General features: G+C 43.6%; 1 protein-coding gene across 4 annotated transcripts in view; it reads left to right on the top strand.

Moving 5' to 3' along the window:
• The first annotated feature begins 1,392 nt into the window (after positions 1-1,392).
• Positions 1,393-20,466, top strand: part of CTPS2 (CTP synthase 2) — a 96,533-nt gene continuing 77,459 nt past the window's right edge. Inside the window, exons 1-4 of one of the 4 annotated variants that reach the window (XM_039233953.1) lie at positions 1,393-1,436; positions 8,884-9,088; positions 16,360-16,530; positions 18,135-18,235. In XM_039233953.1, the coding sequence (XP_039089884.1) occupies positions 8,923-9,088; positions 16,360-16,530; positions 18,135-18,235 (438 nt within the window). In that variant the 5' untranslated portion in view covers positions 1,393-1,436; positions 8,884-8,922. Of the gene's footprint in view, positions 1,437-3,342; positions 3,682-8,399; positions 8,430-8,883; positions 9,089-16,359; positions 16,531-18,134; positions 18,236-20,466 lie in introns of those variants that run through there. The other 3 variants (XM_039233952.1, XM_039233950.1, XM_039233949.1) reach the window with 3 other exon arrangements.

Genomic DNA, 20,466 nt, shown 5'->3' with positions numbered 1-20,466 from the left:
CTCAAGCAATCCGTTGGCAAAGGACATTCCATTATTCCTCCTCCCACCATTTCGAAGAGTAACCTAGTTCCGGAGACTTGTGTGAGTACCTGGGGACACATTATGACAGATTATGATTCTGATTTCCCTGATTTCCTGTTTTCCAGCCTGAGGTATATTTACAATTCAAGTCTGGGACTTTAGCTAAATAAGCCCCAACAGGGACTTTAGCTAAATAAGCCCCAACAGCTTTATTGAGATATAATTCACATACCATGTAATTAGTGTGTTTAAAGTGTACAATTCAATAGTTTTTTGTATATTACACTATTAAGTTTTTAAATTGTAGTAAAACGTATATAACAAAATCTGCCATTTTAACTATTTTTAAATGTACAACTCAGTGGCATCCGTGACATTCCAACCTGTTTTTAGAGTCTGGGTATTGACTCAGCTTTGAAAGTCAAGAGACCTCTTAGGACCAATGTCTTGTAGGATCTGTGTCAGTGAGAACCTGAAGAAGGTGGTCAACACTTTACTAAAAAGAGATAGTTGGTTCAAGTATGATTGAAATGAGCCCAGAATTTCAGTCAGAAGCTTAGAGGAATGAAGATTCTAACTTCACCATCTACTAGATGAATAACCTTGACTTGTTATTTGTCCTTTCTGCCCTTCAAGTTTCTTCACCTGAAAAATATAGTGCTGGCCCTTCCAATAAGCAGAGGTGGGGCCCAGCCCACTCCGCTTGACTTTTGCTTTATCTCCAGGAGCACCCGAAACCACAGGGAAAGCTGTGTTCCCCAGGGCACAGGCAGATTTACAATAGTTCTGAAAGGTAGAATTCTTCAGAATAAAAAGATTGTAAAAGAGCGTGAGCAATCTACTTAATGACAAACTTCTTTTTAATCTCTTTTTTATCCTTATTGCTAGGCTCGTAGGAGGCCATGAATGGGCACTTGTTGAATGAGGATAGTCTTGTCCCACCCAAATCAGTCAGTCTGAACCCTCTTATCAAATCTGTTTTCCTGCTAACTCCTCCCCCCATTTTGAATTAATTATACAATAGTTATCATAATAATCCCTTTGTATTCACAAAATGGCTTTCATCTGTTAGCTACATAGATTGATAGACTAAGGTAAGAATAAGGTCCCACATCATGTGGTGAAGAATCTGGCTTCTGGGGCAAACATTTTACAGTGGCTTTGCCACTCATATTAACTAACGTACCTTTGGTCAGGACACATCACATGTGTCAGGTTCTTCGTTATAGAAGGGAGATCATAGTAATTGTCCTGGTTATAAAAAGGGAATGAAGTGTTGAAATGTGGAAGGAAATCTGACATGTGGCAGCAAAGTATGACCATCGACGTCAACCCATTTCATAAGTGTTCTTTCCACAGGATCTTCTGGGAGTGTTGGTTCACAACAAGCCTCTTCAAGCCTCCAGCCTTCAAAGGTATTTCCTCCTTTTCAAAAAATGTATTTATTGGCTTTCGTGAAAACTTGGGGCTTCCACAGGGTTCCTGCTGAGTGAAGCCTCTGTTTATTTTTCTAGAAGTTGACATCACCATCCCTAGCTCCTTCCTGTTTCTCCCTTGACACTCCTCTGTCATCCTTGGTGGGGAGAAACTCCGTCTCATTTTTGCCATACAACCCTCCAGCCATCCTTGTTGCTGTCATCTATTCACTTTGGGGTCACTCATCCACATTCACTGAAGATTTGGTTCCTTGGCCTCCATCCGCTCCTCCAAGCTCAAGGCCCTCAATGTCCCGCACACCGGCCTGGTGGGTGCTAGACCCAATTTCAGTGATGCCCAACTCGTTTGACTCTGTTTTAGCTGTCAGACTCTAAACTGTATCATCTCCTGGAATTACTTTCCCTTTGAAGTCTCAAATGCCAACCCCACACTCTGGTGACAATGTGCCAGCTGCCTCATTCCGATAGGCCTTTGTCTTTAGTTCTCTTTTCTTTCTCCTAGTCTGTCAGCTCCACACTGCTGTCAGTCCTTTCCTGTGTGGACTAGACTCTTAGTGCATTACCACAATTACATTCTCTCACTCTGCTCCCTCTACTCGGCCTACAAACTGCTTTAATCATAAATATTCGTATTTATAGATCTACCTGTAGATAGCTGGCAAAATCATAGCTGGCCGTCGTTACACAAGAGTGGTTGTGACTCCTCTGGGTCTTCAAAATTTTTTAGTATTTTATTTATTTCTGAGACAGAGACACACACAGTGTGATCAGGGGAGGGTCAGAGAGAGAGGGAGGTACAGAATCTGAAACAGGCTCCAGGCTCTGAGCTGGCTGTCAACACAGAGCCCGATGCGGGGCTCAAACCCACGAACCGTGGGCGTGAGATCATGACCTGAGCTGAAGTCAGACGCTTAACCGACTGAGCCACCCAGGCGCCCCTCCTCTGGGTCTTCAGTGACACTTGTCTAACTTGGCACTCTAGTGACTCTCACTGGTTATTCACAATTTTCACCACTTTCCTAGCGCTTCAATCTCAATTCCCAACCCTTCTATTGTTCAGTTAGATCCTTTCTCCTTCAGTGGTGTGTGTCCTTCCCTTTGGCTTAATAACGTGTGTCCTCTCCCAGCCCAGCCCTCCTCCAAATACTTAGTTTCTGAGTGAAGCCCTCATTGTCCTCCACCCTCAACCAGCTTTTTTCCCCCCTACACTAATACCGTTTGAGGAAATTTACTGATTTGTTTTTTTAAGGATTTTATTTTATTAAAGAATGCTTAAATGTTTATTATTTTTGAGCGAGAGGGAAAGAGACAGAGCGCTAGCAAGGGAGGGGCAGAGAGAGGGGGAGACACAGAATCCCAACCAGGTTCCAGGCTCTGAGCTGTCAGCACAGGGCTGGAACTCACCATCAGGGCTCGAAACTCACTATCCTGAGATCATGACCTGAACCGAAGTCCCACGCTTAACCACTGAGCCATCCAGGAGCCTGAAATATTTTATTTTTAAGTAATTCCAACACCCAACATGGGGCTGGGACCTACAATCCCCAGATCGAGAGTCGCACGCTCCACCCGCTGAGCCAGCCAGGGGCCCCAAGGAACTTATTGATTTCAATAGACGTGTAGAACTGCCTCCATACTGCGAGCCCCACAAAGGCAGGAGTTTTATTTGCAGTTCCTGGAGGGCAGTCAGGGTTCCGCAAACGTTGGCGACAGCGTGAAGCTCTTACAGTGGTGAGAACTGGACGGGAAGACCCAAGCCAGGGGGGGTCGCCCTGCCTAGAGGCAGGGGCTCGCCGGGAACGTGGCGTTCACCCGCGCCTACGAAGTGCCTCTGCTAAGTGAGCCACGGAGGGGAGGAGCAGTCCCCGGGCTGAACGAGGCCTGGGGCCAAGTACATCCAGGGCGGAGGGTGGCGGGAAGCTGTCTGTGCCTGAGGAGTCACTTTTTAGGTGCTTGTTTTGGAGCATTGCACAAACACGGGTGCAAACCCCAAGCTCATCAGCGTGAGTCAGCGGGGCCGGCAGCAGCAGGAGAGGGAAAGGTGGGCGAGGAGGGCGCCGCGCACCCCGAGGCCCGCGCGGGCAGCGGGAAGGACCCGGTGGCGACAAGGGACACCCCTAGCGGCGGCCCCTTCCCCAGCCCTACAGGTGAGCGCGGGCCCGCCGCGGGGCGGAGCGCGCCGTCCCTACTGGCCACCCTCCCGGCGCCACCACCACCGCCGCAGGTAACCCCCCTCCCGGACCTTTCCCGGACCCCCAGGGCCTCCGCATCCCCAGCCCCGGGGCGCACGTGGGGCCCGTGCCTTTGTCCCCTCGCCGATGGCGCCCGCGCCGATTCGGAGAGGGGCCGGCAGCCGGGCGCGTCCCCGCACCCCGTGCACGCAGACTGCCGGCGGACGGCGGACGGCGGACGGGCGGGGGCCGGGGCTGCCCTGCCAGCGCCCAGTGCCGTCGGAACCTGCCGTGCGGCGGCCCAGCGATCCGGGCTCGGGAGCGTCGCGTCCCCTGGGTGCGCTTCTCCCCGCACGGGCCTCGGAAGGGGGCGCAAGGGCCGGCTGCGCTCTGGGCCCCATTTCCCCCTGGCCTCGGGAGCCCGGAGAGCCCCGAGATGGCGTTGGCGGAAGTGAAGCCCCGCATGGAGTGAAATGGCCTTTCTGTCCCCTCCCCCGCCTAGTGCACTCCTTAAACAACGACCCTAGCATTTCCCCCCAGAATAGCTGCTTAGGGCTAAGTACGCAGCTGTTACAAAATAGCTTTCTTTTTGCAGCAGTTTTCAGGGATTTGATGTGTAATTTACATGCAACAAAATGCGCCCATCTTAAGTGTGTAGATCAGGGATTTGACAAATTATACACCCGTGTGATCACTACCCCAACTTTGACGTAAACCATTTAGATCACCCCAGAAAGTTCCCTCGTGCCCCTTTCTAGTCAATCCACAACTCCCCCCAGCTGCCTGATTTCTATAATAGCTCAGTTTTGCCTGCTTTCGAACTTAATAAAATGGGATCAGTCAGGAAGTGCTCTCATGACTAATATTACGTTTTAAATGGCTGTCATTGAGAAGGTGTGTCTTGGTGCTTCTGACGTTTTTAGTTGATCTAGGCCTGCAACTGTCCAGGGTGGTAGCCACTGGCCACATGTGGCTCTTGAGCTTTGGAAATGTGGCGAGTCTGAATTGAGATGTGCTGGAAGTAGACATACCAAATTTTGAAGACTAGTACCAAAAAAATGGGGGGAGGGGGAATGTAAAATACCTCACTAATGAATTCCGATATTGATTATATGTTAAAGTGATAGTATTTTGGGTACATTGGGTTAAATAAGATACTGTTAAATTAATTCATCTAATTCTTTTTACTTTTTAACTGGCTACTACTATGAAATTTAAAGTTACACAGGTGGTCCTTGTAATGTTTTTATTGGACAGCAGACAGCAGCTCTACACACTACTGTTTTAGAAACAGTTGGTTCCTTTTACTGCATATTAAAAGAAAAAGAGTCAGTGAAGACTTCAGTCTTCACAGGGGGAAAAACATACGGATTCAAGAACGTAGCCTGAAAAGCCTGATTTTTCTTGCAGTTTTAAAACTTTGCTTCAAACTTACTGGCTTGCTTACAAGAAGTAGAAAGGAGTAGGTGTCTCTTTGATATTAAGTTACATTTTCAAGAAGAACATTGTAAAATATCTGATGTGCTTAAAAAGGGTTAGCTTGTGCCTTTGAAAATACAAAAAAGTAACAATTGCTTACTGCCCAACCACCTAAGCTTTAAAATTTAGCTTTTTGATGTAGTTTTGATTAGTCTTAATTAAAAAATATATTTGAGATAATGTATTCTATTTTATATTCTTGTATATAAGGCAAATTTTTCTGAAAAATTCTTAGGCTTTTTGACAACCACATAATGAGACTTCACATGAATGTACTCTTGTTTTCAATGACATTTTTCAATTTTGCTAACTTTCACAAACAGGAAGCCATTTATTTTTATTAAAAAATTTTAAATGTTTATTTAGTTTTGCAAGAGAGAGTACACATGGGGTAGGGACCGAGAGAGAGAGAGAGAGAGAGAGAGAGAGAGAGAGACATAGAGTCTGAAGTAGGCTTCAGGCTCAGAGCGGTCAGCACAGAACTGGACACAGGGCTGTAACCCCAAGCCGAGAGTTCATGACGAGCTGAAGTGGGATGCTTAATGACTGAGCCACCCAGGCTCCCCAGGAAGTCATTTTAACAGTGTGACAGTACCGGTATAAGTTACAATTACAGCAGTTCTCATTTGAGAGAGTTTGTCCACCCCATGCGTAGCAAGCCAATAAAAACGGACACTGAGCTTTTACAGTGAAGGAAGATAGGTTATTCACTGGTGTGATGCTACCTAGGAGAAGGGTGAGCTAATGCTCTAAAGTCCCTAACTCCCTAATGGTTCGCAAGTGAGGGTTTTGGGGGGCAAGATTTGGGGCAGGGGTCTCCTGAGAAGGTGGATGCCATGAGATCATGCTAGCAGGTGCCTGGCTGCTGCTTCATCCGACTTTGTGTTTATGTTGGAGATTTCATGAGATACACCTGGTAATTACGTCATTACTTGTACACGAATGGAGTTGCACTCCTACGGGTTCCTTGACTAGTCCAGCTGCACCTCGGGGTGATATGACCTCTGGTATTCATTCTTTTGTCTCAACTGACAAAACAGGTGCTGGCCTCAACTTGCCCCTTAATCCCATAGGAAAGGTGAAGTCCAAGAGGGCAGGGGCCTGGCCTTTTCATTCATCCCCATAGCCCCAGGACCTGGGAACATGTCAAGCATAATGGACGTTTAATAAGCATTTGTGAGCTGATTGAATGGTGAATAGAATGCTGTGAAAAATGCTAACGGCTAATTTTTGTTGAGCATTTGGGCACTCTCTTTGTAAATGCCCACAAACCTCTATACCACAGGCACTACTATTATCTTTGTGGACGGCACAGGTAGGGAAATTTGAGGTTTAAAAAAGTTCAAGAAGTTACCCAGGGTCATAGCTGTAAAAAACATTTGAACCCAGGCTATCTGACTCTAGAGGAGGGGCACTTAATAAAACAGAAGAAATCAACAAGGGGGTGGGTAACGGAGAGCTGTGAAGAAATTACCCCTATAATGACTACCTGGGCCAGTGGAAGTGGAAAGAAGCAAATATTTAGATGTATTGTGGATCCACAGGAGGACCATTCTGGGTTTGGACTGATTGTGAATCTTTTAGGCTAAATCTAGCCGCAGTCAATGGAATGCCAGCTGGCTAGGAAAGAGGAACAATGGCACTGAATGTGATCATCTGTAGTATGTAGAGAAAGGTAGGTAGGTCCGTGAACTTAGGGAAGCGATTTGGGAAGGGGCGTGTGTGTGTGTGTGTGTGTGTGTGTGTGTACTTTTTAAAATTTATTTTGGGGGTGGGTAGAAGAAGTGGGGGAGGAACATAGAAAGAGGGAGAGAGAGAATCTCAAGCAGCACACATTCTGATGCAGGGCTCAAACTCACGAACTGTGAGATCATAACCTGAGCTGAAATCGAGAGTCAGACGACGTTTAACCGACTAGCTACCCAGGTGCCCCAGGACATGTGTATTTTGGATGGCTTCAGTTTACTTGCCTTGACCATGGTCAACTAGTTCAACAGAGCTATAACCTTATACCTTTCATATCATGATTGTTTGTTTTGAAAGTAGAGGAAATTACAAAATCAGAATGGGCACCAGCTGACCTCTCATCTATAGCTCATTTCATCCTCGCAACCACCTATGAGATTTTTTTTAATGTTTATTTATCTTTGAGAGAGACAGAGACAGAGTGTGAGCAGGAGAGGGGCAGAAACAGTTGGAAACACAAAATCCGAAGCAGGCTCCAGGCTCTGAGCTGTCAGCACAGAGCCTGATGCGGGGCTCGAACTCTGAACCATGAGATCATGACTTGAGCCAAAGTCGGACACTTATGCAACTGAGCCACCCAGGTGCCCTGAGATTTTTTAAAATGTTGGCTTATTTGAATATTGATTTAAAAAAACAGACTTAGTTTTTTGGAGCAATTTTAGGTTCACAGCAAAACCGAGCAGTAAGCACTGAGTTCTCATATATTCCCTGCCTGCCCTATAGGCACATACTTCCCCACTATCAACATCTGGAACCAGAGTGGTTCATTTGTTACAACTGATGGAACCTACATTGATGCATCGTTATCATCCAAAATCCATGGGCTACATCGGAGTTTGCTTTCGGTGTTTTACATTCTGTGGGTTGGGACAAATGCATAATGATGTGTATCCACCATTAGAGTATCACACAGAATAGTTTCACTGACCTAAAGATCCTCTGTGCTCTGCCTATTCATCCCTCCCTCCCTGTAAACCCAGGCAACCACTGATATTTTTATTGTCTCCATAGGTTTGCCCTTTCCAGAATGTCAAATAGTTGGAATCATACATTATGTATGCAGCCTTTTCCTATTGGCTTCTTTGACTTGGTAATACACATGGCAGTTCACCCATGTATTTTCATGGATTGATAGTTCATTCCTTTTTACTGCTGAATAATGTTCCAAGGAACTGGTGTGTGTGTGTGTGTGTGTTTTTGTAAGTTTATTTATTTATCTGGGGGGGTGGAGGGGGAGCGGAGAGAGAGGGAGAGAGCGTCCCAAGTAGGCTCTGTGCTGTCAGTGCAGAGACCAATGTGGGGCTCAATCTCATGAAAACATGAGATCATGACCTGAGCTGAAACGAAGAATTGAATGATTAATTGACTGAGCCATGCAGGCGCCCTGGGACTCGTATTTTTTTTTTTTTTAATCCCATTTCACAGATGAAGAAACAGGCACAGAAAGGATTAGTAACTTGCCCAGGTACAGTGTGTACAGATCAGTCTGATTTCAGGTCCTTGTCTCTTTCAGGGCGCCTGGGTGGCTCAGTCGGTTAAGCGTCCGGCTTCGGCTCAGGTCATGATCTCCCGGTCTGTGAGTTCGAACCTCGCGTCAGGCTCTGTGCTGACAGCTCGGAGCCTGGAACCTGCTTTGGATTCTGTGTCTCCTCCTCTCTGCTTCTCCCCTCCTGCTCATACTCTGTTTCTCTCTCCCCAAAATAAATAAACCTTAAAATTTTTTTTTTACCATGCCTCTGACTCTCATAGAAATTTGTTTTCTCATGATGAAAAACAGAGTTTTTCACATGACAGAGTTGGGGTAGATGGAAAACCCGGGCAACGGAGGTAGCCACTTTGCTTGCAGGAGGTATCTACAGCTTCCTGCGTATCGACAAAAATGGAAAACCCAGAAAATAAGATTTTGTTTCGAAAATTTATTTTATATGGAAAAATGCTGTTTGCTTTGAAATTCTGGTTTAACTCCCTCCTGCTTCACTGGTTTGAGAATATGTTTCTCTTCCCTGACCCTTAATTTTATTATCTTTCAGATTATATCTGGGTGCTGGCACCCAGCCACTCGTCTCCCAATGAAGTACATCCTGGTCACTGGAGGGGTCATCTCGGGCATTGGTAAAGGCATCATTGCGAGCAGCATTGGAACGATTCTAAAATCATGTGGACTCCGAGTCACTGCCATAAAAATTGACCCTTATATTAACATTGATGCAGGCACTTTTTCACCTTATGAGCACGGTATGAGAGAATAATTCCCCCCTCTTATAAAGCACAGGGTTAAATTGCAGTTCTTTCTTGTATTTGGGGTAATTTCATTAGGATAGAGCTCCAGAAGTAGGGTTGCTGGATCATACATTATGAAAATGTGGATGTTCTCATGGTTGTTGATACCTTTTTCAGATGGTGATGACATTCCACATTCGTTCACCCTTTTGAAAAACAGTGTATGAGGACACCATTTTCATTGTACCTTTTGCAGTGCAAATTATGTTGTTTTATTTTATCATAAAGGTAATATAGTTCTCTTAACATCGTAAGAGAAGAAGTCAGACAGTAATGGATCATTGCCAGAGGCCGGCTCCAGCAGGTCCACGGGTCCCTGAAGGATGGACGGTGTCGGCGAGAGGGAGAGTGAGAGAGCCCCGAGATCCTTTCTGATCACCAGGCAGGCATCTCCGTCCTGTCAGTTTTAATGTATTTATTTAAAGGTTCAACAGTAACATGACATCAGAAGACAGAATTTTTACAGAGGCTAATTATTTGTAATAAGACGCTTTGATCAGCGGAAGGTGTACAGAAACAGGCTTTACAAAAGTATTCTTGCAGAACCTCCCCATATTCTTGACGTCAGTCCCCCAGATTAAGGTACTAACAAACTTCTCTTATTTTGCATGGGTAGGCCTCTAGACAATTTTTAATCACAAGAGGAGGAATGTATATTAGGCTTGTTCCTAAATTGCTTGAGCGAGCCTTTTCCTTGATGCTGAATGTGCAAGCACCATGGGGGCCCTAAATGTGTCAGTCTCTGCGTCTGGGTTTATGTTTTAGCTCCTCTTGTCTATCCTCCTCCCAGCTGCCGGTGTAAGGGAGGGGGTCTGTGGAAAGTAGGCCTTGAGGAAGGGACTGCTGTGCTTCACCAATTAGCAAAGATATATGTAGTAACTATGTTCTGCCCTTATCTGTACCTTAACTTTAAATTAGGCTCTTTGTCTCGGGGCCAGGCTCAATTATAACTCTTGTGTTTTTAACCTCCTTTATTGTCTAAGTCTTGGATCTGCAAGGCCCATAGGAAGAGCCTTTTGACGATCATCCATAGAGCTTTCATCTAAAATCTCTCTTGCAAAGGCAGGAATATGCTTTTCCTTATGAGGTATCTGTATTCAGAATATGGGTCTGATACGGAATATCGTGAGGCCTGGTCAATACCAGCAGCCTCATTTCCAACATGAGCCAGTAGTAGCAGAAGGAGATACCAGTTTTCATTTCTCATGGCAGGAGCTGCAAACACTGCCATTTCCTTGCTGTGACCGCCATCCAGAGAGGCCGGTGCGGTTCCCGGCAGATCATATTGACAGTTACATTGACAGTATAGAATGGCATGAAGAAAACAAAAATAATCCATTTCCCACCACTTGGAGTAACTATTATTATTATTATTCAATGTTTATTTATTTTTGAGAGAGAGGGCACGTGAGCAGGAGAGAGGCAGAGAGAGAGGGAGACAGAATCTGAAGCAGGCTCCAGGCTCTGAGCTGTCAGCACAGAACTGGACATGGGGCTTGAACTCACAGACCGTGAGGTCATGACCTGAGCTGAAGTCAGACGCTTAATCGACTGAGCCACTCAGGCGCTGGAGTGACTATTCTTAACGTTGACATTTTAATATATATGCCAACTACTTTTTAAAAGGTATTAGCACTTACATACATTTTAGTTTTTATTTTTGAGGGAGAGGGCATGCATGAGCATGGGAGGGGCAGAGAGAGAGAGAGGGTGACAGAGGATCCAAAGTGGGCTCTGTGTGGACAGCAGAGCCGGCTGAGGGGCTCAAACTCCCATGAGCTGGGAGATCATGACCTGGGCCCATGTCGGATGCTTAACCGACTGAGCTACTCAGGAGCCTCTAGGCACCTTCTTTTTAAACTTTTTACATGCAAGCAGGAAAGTGCATAGACCATAAGTGTACCACTCGATAAGATGAACATACTATGTAGCCGGCCCCCAGGTCAAGAAACAGAAAACCCCCTTTGCCCCTTCCCATCTTTCCCCACCGGAAACCACCAAAGTGACTGCTCTCCTGTCTTCTAACACTATAGATTACTTTTGCTCATTCTTTTTAACTTATTTATTCTTTTTTGCTTTTACTTTTCATCTTGTTTTTATTACGCCCTACATGATACGCTGCATGTTGCATAATATACTGTGCAACCTACTAGTAGGGATAGATGAGCATTAACGGAGTTATTTCTCAACAATTAGGAAAATGCTTCCTTAATCAATGTTCTCCCAACTCTTCGACATATAGTAAGGATTGACTCCAGACATTACTTTTGCCTTTTTTTTGAACTTCAAATGAATTGAATCTTTTTTTTACTCTTTTTTTTACTCTTACAGGCCACCCACAACCTGTACAATAATAGGAAATAATTTCCAGTGTATTGATATTAAAAACATTTTTTTTGGTAATGTTTTATTTATTTCTGAGAGAGAGACAGCATGAGCAGGGGAGGGTCAGAGAGAGAGGGAGAATCTGAAACAGATTCACAGAATCTGAAACAGGCTCCAGGCTCACAGAGCCTGACGCGGGGCTTGAACCCACGAACCGTGAGATCATGACCTGAGCTGAAGTCAGATGCTCAACCAGCTGAGCCACCGAGACACCCCTCCAGTGTATTGATATTATAAACAACACTGTGATGGAAATCTTGAAATCTTATGTTTTTAAACATAAATACCTATGTGCAGAATTTTTGATGTCACGTATGCTTTTTAGGCTTTTGACGTATAGTGTATACTACCGAAGGTTTTTAGGTTCATGATCCCTATGTATAACTCTAAAATCCAAAAAGTTCTGAAAAATTAGAATTCTTCATAAGTTTGTGGCTATTTGTAGTTTTTTTTCAAAAGTTTAGAAAATTGAAAAATCTTCATAAGCTGTGACTATTTCTAGTCTTTACTTGGAATGTGTTTGTGATTCTTTTTTTAAAAAATAAGGTTTATTTACTTATTTTGAGAGAGAGAGAGAGAGAGAGAGAGATTGAGAGAAAATCCCAAGCAAGTTCCACACTGTTAGCACAGAGCCTGATGTGGGGCTCGATCATGACCTGAGCTGAAATCCAGAGTCAGCTGCTTAACTGATTGAGCCACCCAGGTGCCCCTGGAATGTGTTCAGTTCTTTATTTCACTTGGGATGTGTTTGCATTCGAAGTGTTTTCTAATATATGGAAAGTTTTCTATATCACCTTTCCATAACCTGAAGAACTTCAAATTTCAACTTCCATCTTGTTTCCAAGAATTTTCTGATGAAGGCTGTGTATCTGCCTAATTTATATACACATCAATTGCATGAGGCCTGTTTTTTTTTTTTTTTAATATCCCTGCTGAATATCATTCTTTTTAAACTTTACTGACCTGAGAGAAACCCAGAAAACAAAAAAAGGTATCTCATTGTTCTAATTTAGATTTCTTTGATTTTCATTTTGTCTGTGGAATGACTTATGCAAGTCGATGGTAGATTATATTTTTGTTTGAAAGTGTTACCCAGCTTCCTTCTGTGGAGTAAATTTCCTTGTTCCATTGACTTTGGACTCTGGTCATGTACGGTGGTTAACTCATCCAGGTTTGCTTGGAGCTTTCGTGATTTTGAAACTGAAAGTCTAAACCCTGGGAACCCAATATTAGTCCTGGGTAAACCCGAGAGATTGGTCACCTTATTTGGCCACGTGATTAGTTTTTCCCTAGGAGACATTAGTGAATGTACCTTGTTGAAGCAGAAATTTTCAGTGCCATGACACGATCTGTCTCTGTCTCTTTGGTGCTTCTGCTCTCTGCCTTGAGAACTGTCTGCCCTGTGTAGGAGTTTCTCCTTCAGTCTGGGTCCTGGAATGACTCACAACTGCCCCACATACGAGGGAGAAATCAATAAGTGTTTTGTAAGTCACTAAGATCTCAGGGTTGTTTGGTGTGCAGCAAAATTGACTAATGCCATGTGTTATGCCAATTTTTCTTTGGACTTTTTTATATGATTTTCAAGAATATGTTTTTTTTTTTTAATTTTTAATGTTTTATTTATTTCTGAGAGAGAGAGAGAGACAGCGTGAATAGGGGGAGGGTCAGAGAGAGGGAGACACAGAATCTGAAGCAGGCTTCAGGCTCTGAGCTGGCAGTTAGCATAGAGCCCGACGCGGGGCTTGAACCCACGAACCGTGAGATCATGACCTGAGCCAAAGTCAGCCGCCCAACCAACTGAGCTATCCAGGCGCCCCTCAAGAATACTTTATGTAAAGTGTATTAACCTCTGTGTATATAGTTTTACTCTATTTGAAATTTGCCTTAATATTCTGTTAGTTACTGATGAATTTCAACTTGCCATTTATGTGATTAAAGTATCAACTATTTCCTTTATGGTTTCTGCCTTTGATGTCACTTTAGGCTTCTCTGCCACAGGAATATTTAAATACTCATCTGTATTTTCTTCTGGGGCTTTTATAGTTTCCTTTGCTTTTACTTTAACATTAATAACACTTCTGGAACTTAATTTGGTGTGAGATGGGGATGTAACATAACTTTTTTTCTGATTAGCCGACTATTCCTAATGGCATTTATCAAAGACTTCATCCCTTTTCTGCTGACTGGAAATGCCACATTTTCGTCTCTACTTAAGTCTATCTTTGTCCTCTGTTCTGTTCCGGATTTCTGTGTTTATTCCTGCCTATCATTTTAATAGCTGCAGCTTTTTATTATCAAGTAGGTCAGAGCTCTCCATATTTCTTTTCTTCTTCCTTTGTTTTTTTCTGAACCTCAAAATGTTTGTTGTCTACAGAATTAACTTAGGGACCATTTTGTCCAACTTCACAAGAAATTGCATTGGAGTTTTTGACAAAAATTTCTTTAAATTTATGAATTAATTTGGGGAAGAATTAAACACTGAAAACATTGACTGGCCCATTCAGGAGCTTTAGAAGTAGCTTTCCTTATTTTTATACCTTCTTTTTTTGTCTCTGAAGTAAGGTTTTTAAGTTTTCTAAATATAGGCCCTACATTTCTTTGAAGTTGATTTCTGAGTGCTTTATTTCCTTTGATTTGTGATGCTCTTAGGTTTTATTATTTTCAGGTCCTATATTAAATTCTTTGATGTAATAGGGATTTTCTTGGATATTTTGGTTCTGTACACTTGTTGACATCTTGTTCCATCTCTCTATATATTGAAATATAGGTATGCATATGTATTTCGATCTTCCTTTACTCACTGTTATTCATTATAAGGACTTTCATTATTTTTTGTATGCTTTGTTTTAGTAATCACCTGTGTTTCTAGCAAATTCACTGTAGGGTCATCGTCAAGTTGAAACAATCTGTTGGAATTTTTATTATAACTACATTAAATCTAAGAGCCTGTTTTATTTATTTATTTTTAAAATTATTATTTTTAAATGTTTATTTTTGAGAGAGACGCAGACAGAGCACAAGTGGGATAGGGACAGAGAGAGAGGGAGACACAGATTCCGAAACAGGCTCCAGGCTCCCAGCTGTCAGCACAGAGCCCGATGTGGGGCTTGAACCCACAAACTTTGAGATCATGACCTGAGCCGAAGTCGGACGCTTAACCGACTGAGCCACCCAGGTGCCCCTCCCCAGAACCTGTTTTAAAGACTTGTCATCCAGTTTGTCTCTCTCTCCTAGGAATATAATGCATACATACTTTTAAAATTTTAGGAATTTAAAATTTCAGAACTTTAAAAATTCAAGACCTTTGCCATAGACACCTACAGTGTTGCCAAACTGGCTTTGGCCTGAGTTAACTAAAGAGATTTTAGCGATCTTCCCTTATGTGTCAGAAGTTAAGATGATCAAAGTAAAAACACTCCTGGGGCACCTGGGTGGCTTAGTCGGTTAAGCGTCCGACTTTCGCTTAGGTCATGATCTCGCAGTTCGTGGGTTCGAGCCCCGCGTTGGGCTCTGTGCTGACTGCCAGCTCAGAGCCTGGAGCCTGTTTCAGTCTGTGACTCCCTCTCTCTCTGACCCTCCCCTGCTCACGCTGTCTCTCTCTCTCTCTCCTAGAAATAAATAAAACATTAAAAAAAAACAACAACAAAAAAAACAAAGTAAAAAGACTCCTATAGGTTGATGATTCCTCATTAACGTGAGACAGTGGATTTTGGACTGGAAATGGAATTTAGGAAATGTGAAAATAGTGTGATTTTATCAGTTTGCTCTTTTGTTCTTAGAGATCTTCCTGACGTCACTTAGGTACCTTATAAGGGAGACATAAATGAAGGTATTAAAGGTTTATGAGGGGTGCCTGGGTGGCTCAGTCAGTTAAGCATCTGACTCTTGACTTGGGCTCGGGTCAGGATCTCATAGTTCGTGAGTTTGAGCCCTGCATCTGGCTCTGCACTGTCAGCGCTTGGGATTCTCTCTCTTCCTCTCTCTGCTACTCCTCTGTTTGTACGCTATCTCTCTCTCTCAAAATAAATAGATACATTTTTAAAAAAAGGTTTCTGATTCGGTTTATAAGCTAACCAACCTTCTTTTTCGCTGTGAACATCTTGAAATGGGAGTAAATGATAGAATTGCCTTGATCAGGGAGAGGTTCAATTCTTTTTTTTTTTTTTTAATTTTTTTAATGTTTTATTTATTTATTTCTGAGAGAGAGACAGACAGCGTGAACAGGGGAGGGTCAGAGAGAGAGGGAGGTACAGAATCTGAAACAGGCTCCAGGCTCTGAGCTGGCTGTCAGCAGAGCCCGATGCGGGGCTCGAACCCACGAACCGTGAGATCATGACCTGAGCTGAAGTTGGACGCTCAACCGACTGAGCCACCCAGGCGCCCCAAGGGAGAGGTTCAATTCTTATAAAGTGGTTTTTGAACACTGGACTCCCAATTGATGCCCTCAAGCCACAGCAGAGACCCAGAGACATGCACAATCATCAGCACAATCGTCCTTGTGTGATGAAGTCTTTATCTCTGTCTTTTTCAGGTGCTGTTGTGCAGCCTGGCTTTTTTGTCCCCCTTAAACTAAGTTGCCCTGTCGGCCTGCTGGGGCCCTACTTTTCATGTATTGTCTGTTTAATTGTGGCTTAAGATTCCTGAGATGGGAATTAAGATGTTTTTATGCCACTTCCAGAGTCCACGACACTCATGCTTTGAAATAAATTGCTATTTACCTAATGTGGGGCTCGAACTTAGCACCCCGAGACCAAGAGTCTCATGCTCCACCAACTGAGCTGGCCCAGTGCCCTGAAAGATTTTTAATATTTACATTGTCTTTTTTTTTTTTTTAATCTTAGGTGAAGTATTTGTCTTAAATGATGGTGGAGAAGTTGATTTAGACCTTGGAAATTACGAACGGTTCTTGGATATTAACCTTTATAGAGACAACAACATCACCACTGGGAAGATCTATCAGCATGTGATCAATAAGGAGAGACGTGGCGATTACCTGGGGAAAACAGTACAAGGTACTCTTTTCCCTAAAGCTTAACAAGTCCTGTGCGCTGAGCACCCACACACTGCTCAAAATAGATGTGAAGAGGAGGAGGTCCCTGAACTCTACACGTTCTAATCCTTTTCCTATCCCTGCTTTCTTTTCTCCTTTGTTTTATTTTTATTTTTTGTTTTTTTTCCCTCTTTGTTTTATTCAGAGGTGTCCACTTCACCCTCCATGCTCTTGATTGTATTTTTTTTTTTATTTCCACATAACACTTAGTGCTCATCCCCACAAGTGTCCTCCTCCATGCCCATCCCCTCCTCCCCCCTCTTGATTGTATTTTTATCAGTCTTTAGGTGTATTACTAATGGCATTATTTTCCCTGGTCCATATATCTGTCTTTAGCTTTTATGTATAAAACCCATGGAGAACCGTAGTCATCACTTTTACCTAATTGAGGTGCAGGTTTTTTCGGATTGTTTTTATTTTGTCTGTCTCCCTTTTTCTTGTATCTTTGCATGGATCATACCTACTCCTCTTTGGGGGACGGACTGGGGGATTGAACTGGAGTGGCTGGTAGTATGGTCTGAGCCTTTTTCACCAACCCTCTTCCTGAGTGGTAAGATTCTCTTTTGCCTTAAGAGAGACCCCCTGTCCTCCCTTCTCTGCCCTCCATCCCCACCAAGTTTTGTATTCATACGTTCCCACATGGTAAAGGTGCTATCCCCCAACTCCTTGAAATCACTTACACGTTGGAACCGGCTGAGAAGTGGACATGGAGGTTGGACGGCTGTAGATCAAAAGATCAGCTGTGTTATTACTGAAACTGGATGGTGTGGCTTAGATCTCAGCTGCGCTTGTGCTTTCTAAGTTTCCCCCCGAGGGTAGATCTTGGAGGACCCACGGGAGGGAGAGTTGCTGCATGTAACGTGGGTTGTTCCAGATGCACCAGTCGGTGATGACTTCCTGCCCCCTCGAGGAAGCAGCAAGTGGGAGGTAGAGCTTTCTCGCCTCAGCTTCCCAGTGGGCGACTTTCCTGCTTCGTGAAGCCCATTAGGTTAGTTGGCTGTACCCGCAAGGATGTCGCCTTTCTGTCTCTTCGGTAGCTGCAGGCCTGCTCCCCACCCAAGGGACCTCTGGGCCTTAAATCCTTGCTGGGTTGTCACCTTCTGGCCTCTTCAGCTGATGTGAGCAACCACAGGTCCCTGGTCAACATGAGGGTCTCGTCTATACCCGGAGAAGACCCCTCCCCACTGGCTGGTGGGTTGTGGGGCCAGACCACTGTGCGTCTTTCTTCCCTGTGGGGTCCGGCACACAGTACCCTTGACAGCCCTCCTTGCAGTTTCTAGTTGGCATTATGGGTGTTTCTAGTTGAAATGAACATGGCATTTCTGCTCTCTGTTTCTTGCTCTCCGTGGTTGGTCAGTCTCACTAGAAATGACAGAACATTTAAGTGATTAAACTTATATTGTGCCCATAATATTTTCAAGTGAGGTGGATAATCACATGAGAAATGTAGTTTGTCTCATTTGCCAAGTGGCTTTCAGGTCTTTTGGGAGGTCTAAAGACACGAATACGTTCCTTCCTCCTGACCATGAAATAAGCTTTTGTGCTAATTACTCCTTCTTTCTGCAGTTGTCCCTCACATTACTGATGCTGTCCAGGAGTGGGTTATGAATCAAGCTATGGTGCCCGTGGATGGCCATAAGGAAGAGCCCCAAATATGCGTTATTGAGGCAAGCACGGAATTTTTTTTTTTTTATAAATTTATATCCTTCTGGGTTATTAAGCATCTACTCTTCATTCATTCAACACATACATATAGATGGCTTCCTATGTGCTAGACACTGTGCTGGGAGGTGGGATTACAGCAGGGAATGACATGGATGGTCCCTGCCTTGGTGGTCCCAGATCACTGGGCAAGATCAGCATTAAACGCGGTGAGTACTCCTGGGATCGGTGTGCAGCAACCTGCATGTGGAGAGAAATCAGTTACACCATGCATTCTGGTGAGTGCTACTTGAGTACAGTTGACCCTTGAACAACTTGGGGATTAATGACGTTGACTTCTCCCCTCACCCCCAGTCAAAAATATCCCTGTATATCCATGTATAGCTTTGACTCCCCCAAACAGCCTACTGTTGACTAGAAGCCTTACCAATAACATACACTGGCAATGAGCACATACTTTACTTTGTATGTGTATTATGTACCATATTCTTTTTTTTTTTTTTTTTTTTTTTTTAGAGAGAGAAAGAGAGAGACAGCATGAGCAGGGGAGGGTCAGAGAGAGAGGGAGTCACAGACTCTGAAACAGGCTCCAGGCTCTGAGCTGGCAGTCAGCACAGAGCCCGACGCAGGGCTCGAACCCACGAACCACGAGATCATGACCTTAGTCTTTTTTTTTTTTAATATACATTTTTTTTTTAGAGAGAGAAAGAGAGAGACAGCATGAGCAGGGGAGGGTCAGAGAGAGAGGGAGTCACAGACTCTGAAACAGGCTCCAGGCTCTGAGCTGGCAGTCAGCACAGAGCCCGACGCAGGGCTCGAACCCACGAACCACGAGATCATGACCTAAGCAAAAGTCGGACGCTTAACCGACTAAGCCACCCAGGTGCCCCAGTACCATATTCTTATAATAAAGTAAGCTAGAGAAAAGAAACTGTTACTAAGAAAATCACAAGGAAGAGAAAATCTGTTAACAATACTGTATTTATTTTAAAAGTCCATGTATAAGTGAACCCACACAGTCCAAACCCATGTTGTTCAAAGGTCATCTGTATTTCCAAAGTGCTCTGGAAGTAGAGAGAGACTGAGTTAGGGAAATCTGATGGTGGAGGCAATCTGGAAGTGAGAAGTGAGGATTAGCTGCTTAAAGAAAGAACATAGTATTTGAACTTGTTATTTGTTTACTGTTTCCCTTCCTCTCAATGAATGGGAACGTGCATGTACTCCTTATCTGAATGTCAGGTGACCCAATTGCTAGGCAGGACAGCAGAATAATGAACAGTTTAGTTCCTATGGACCGCCTGCACAAGTTCAGATTTCTGTTGTGACTTCCAAGTGGTATATCGCTCAGTGGTTAAGAATCTGGAGCCAGATGGCTTGGGTTCATAGCCAAGCGGCGCCACTTACCAGCTCGACGACCTTGGACAAGTGGGCTTCTGTGTGCCTCAGTTTACTCATCTGCTAAATGGGGGATAATGTTTTGAGGCTTAAATAAGTCAATACACTTAGTGTTTAGAATGGTGTCAGATCTATAGTACGTACTCAAAAATTACTGTCCATTATTAAGGTGCCTGTGTGACTTGTGGCAAATTACTTCTCAAAGCTTCCACGTACTCATCTATAACATGATAATAATGTAATATTGTAATACAACCCAGACGATATTAACAGGGTTGTTGGGAGGATTCAGTGCAATTATATAAAGCACTTGGCATGTCTGACATTCAGGAAGTGTTCATAAACATGTGAGCTGTTATTACTGTCATCATTGTCAATGTCAGCAGATACATGTGCTATCTGCAAGATCCATTTTGTTAACAGAGCTGATAAACTTGTGCTATCATTTATTAACCATAAATTGTACTACTTTAGTAGTATCCTACTGAGTATGTTAAACTTCATATGAATGCATCAGTGTGCTATGCAAAAGTTTCTCTCCCTTGCTATTTCTTCCTTCACAATTTATGAGGGAAAAAAAAGGGTGCTTCCTTTAGAATTTTTTAAAATTGGAGTATCACACAAACACACAGAACTGTGCACATATCATAGGAATATAGCTTGATGAAGTTGTATAAACTGAACATACCTGCATAACTAGGTTGGCTTCTTTTAAAACATATTTAATACTGGGGCTCAGTCGGTTAAGTTTCCAACCTCGGCTCAGGTCATGGCCTGCCTCTCCCGCCTCACGCTCTGTCTCTCTCTGTCCTCAAAATAAATAAAAACATTTAAAAAAATA

The sequence above is a fragment of the Hyaena hyaena genome, unplaced genomic scaffold, assembly GCF_003009895.1.
Source record: "Hyaena hyaena isolate Hyena2069 unplaced genomic scaffold, ASM300989v1 scaffold_80, whole genome shotgun sequence".
In the NCBI taxonomy this organism is placed as follows: domain Eukaryota; kingdom Metazoa; phylum Chordata; class Mammalia; order Carnivora; family Hyaenidae; genus Hyaena; species Hyaena hyaena.
The sequence above is the reverse complement of the archived record's forward strand: the minus strand, read 5'-3'. Positions and strand labels throughout refer to the sequence as shown.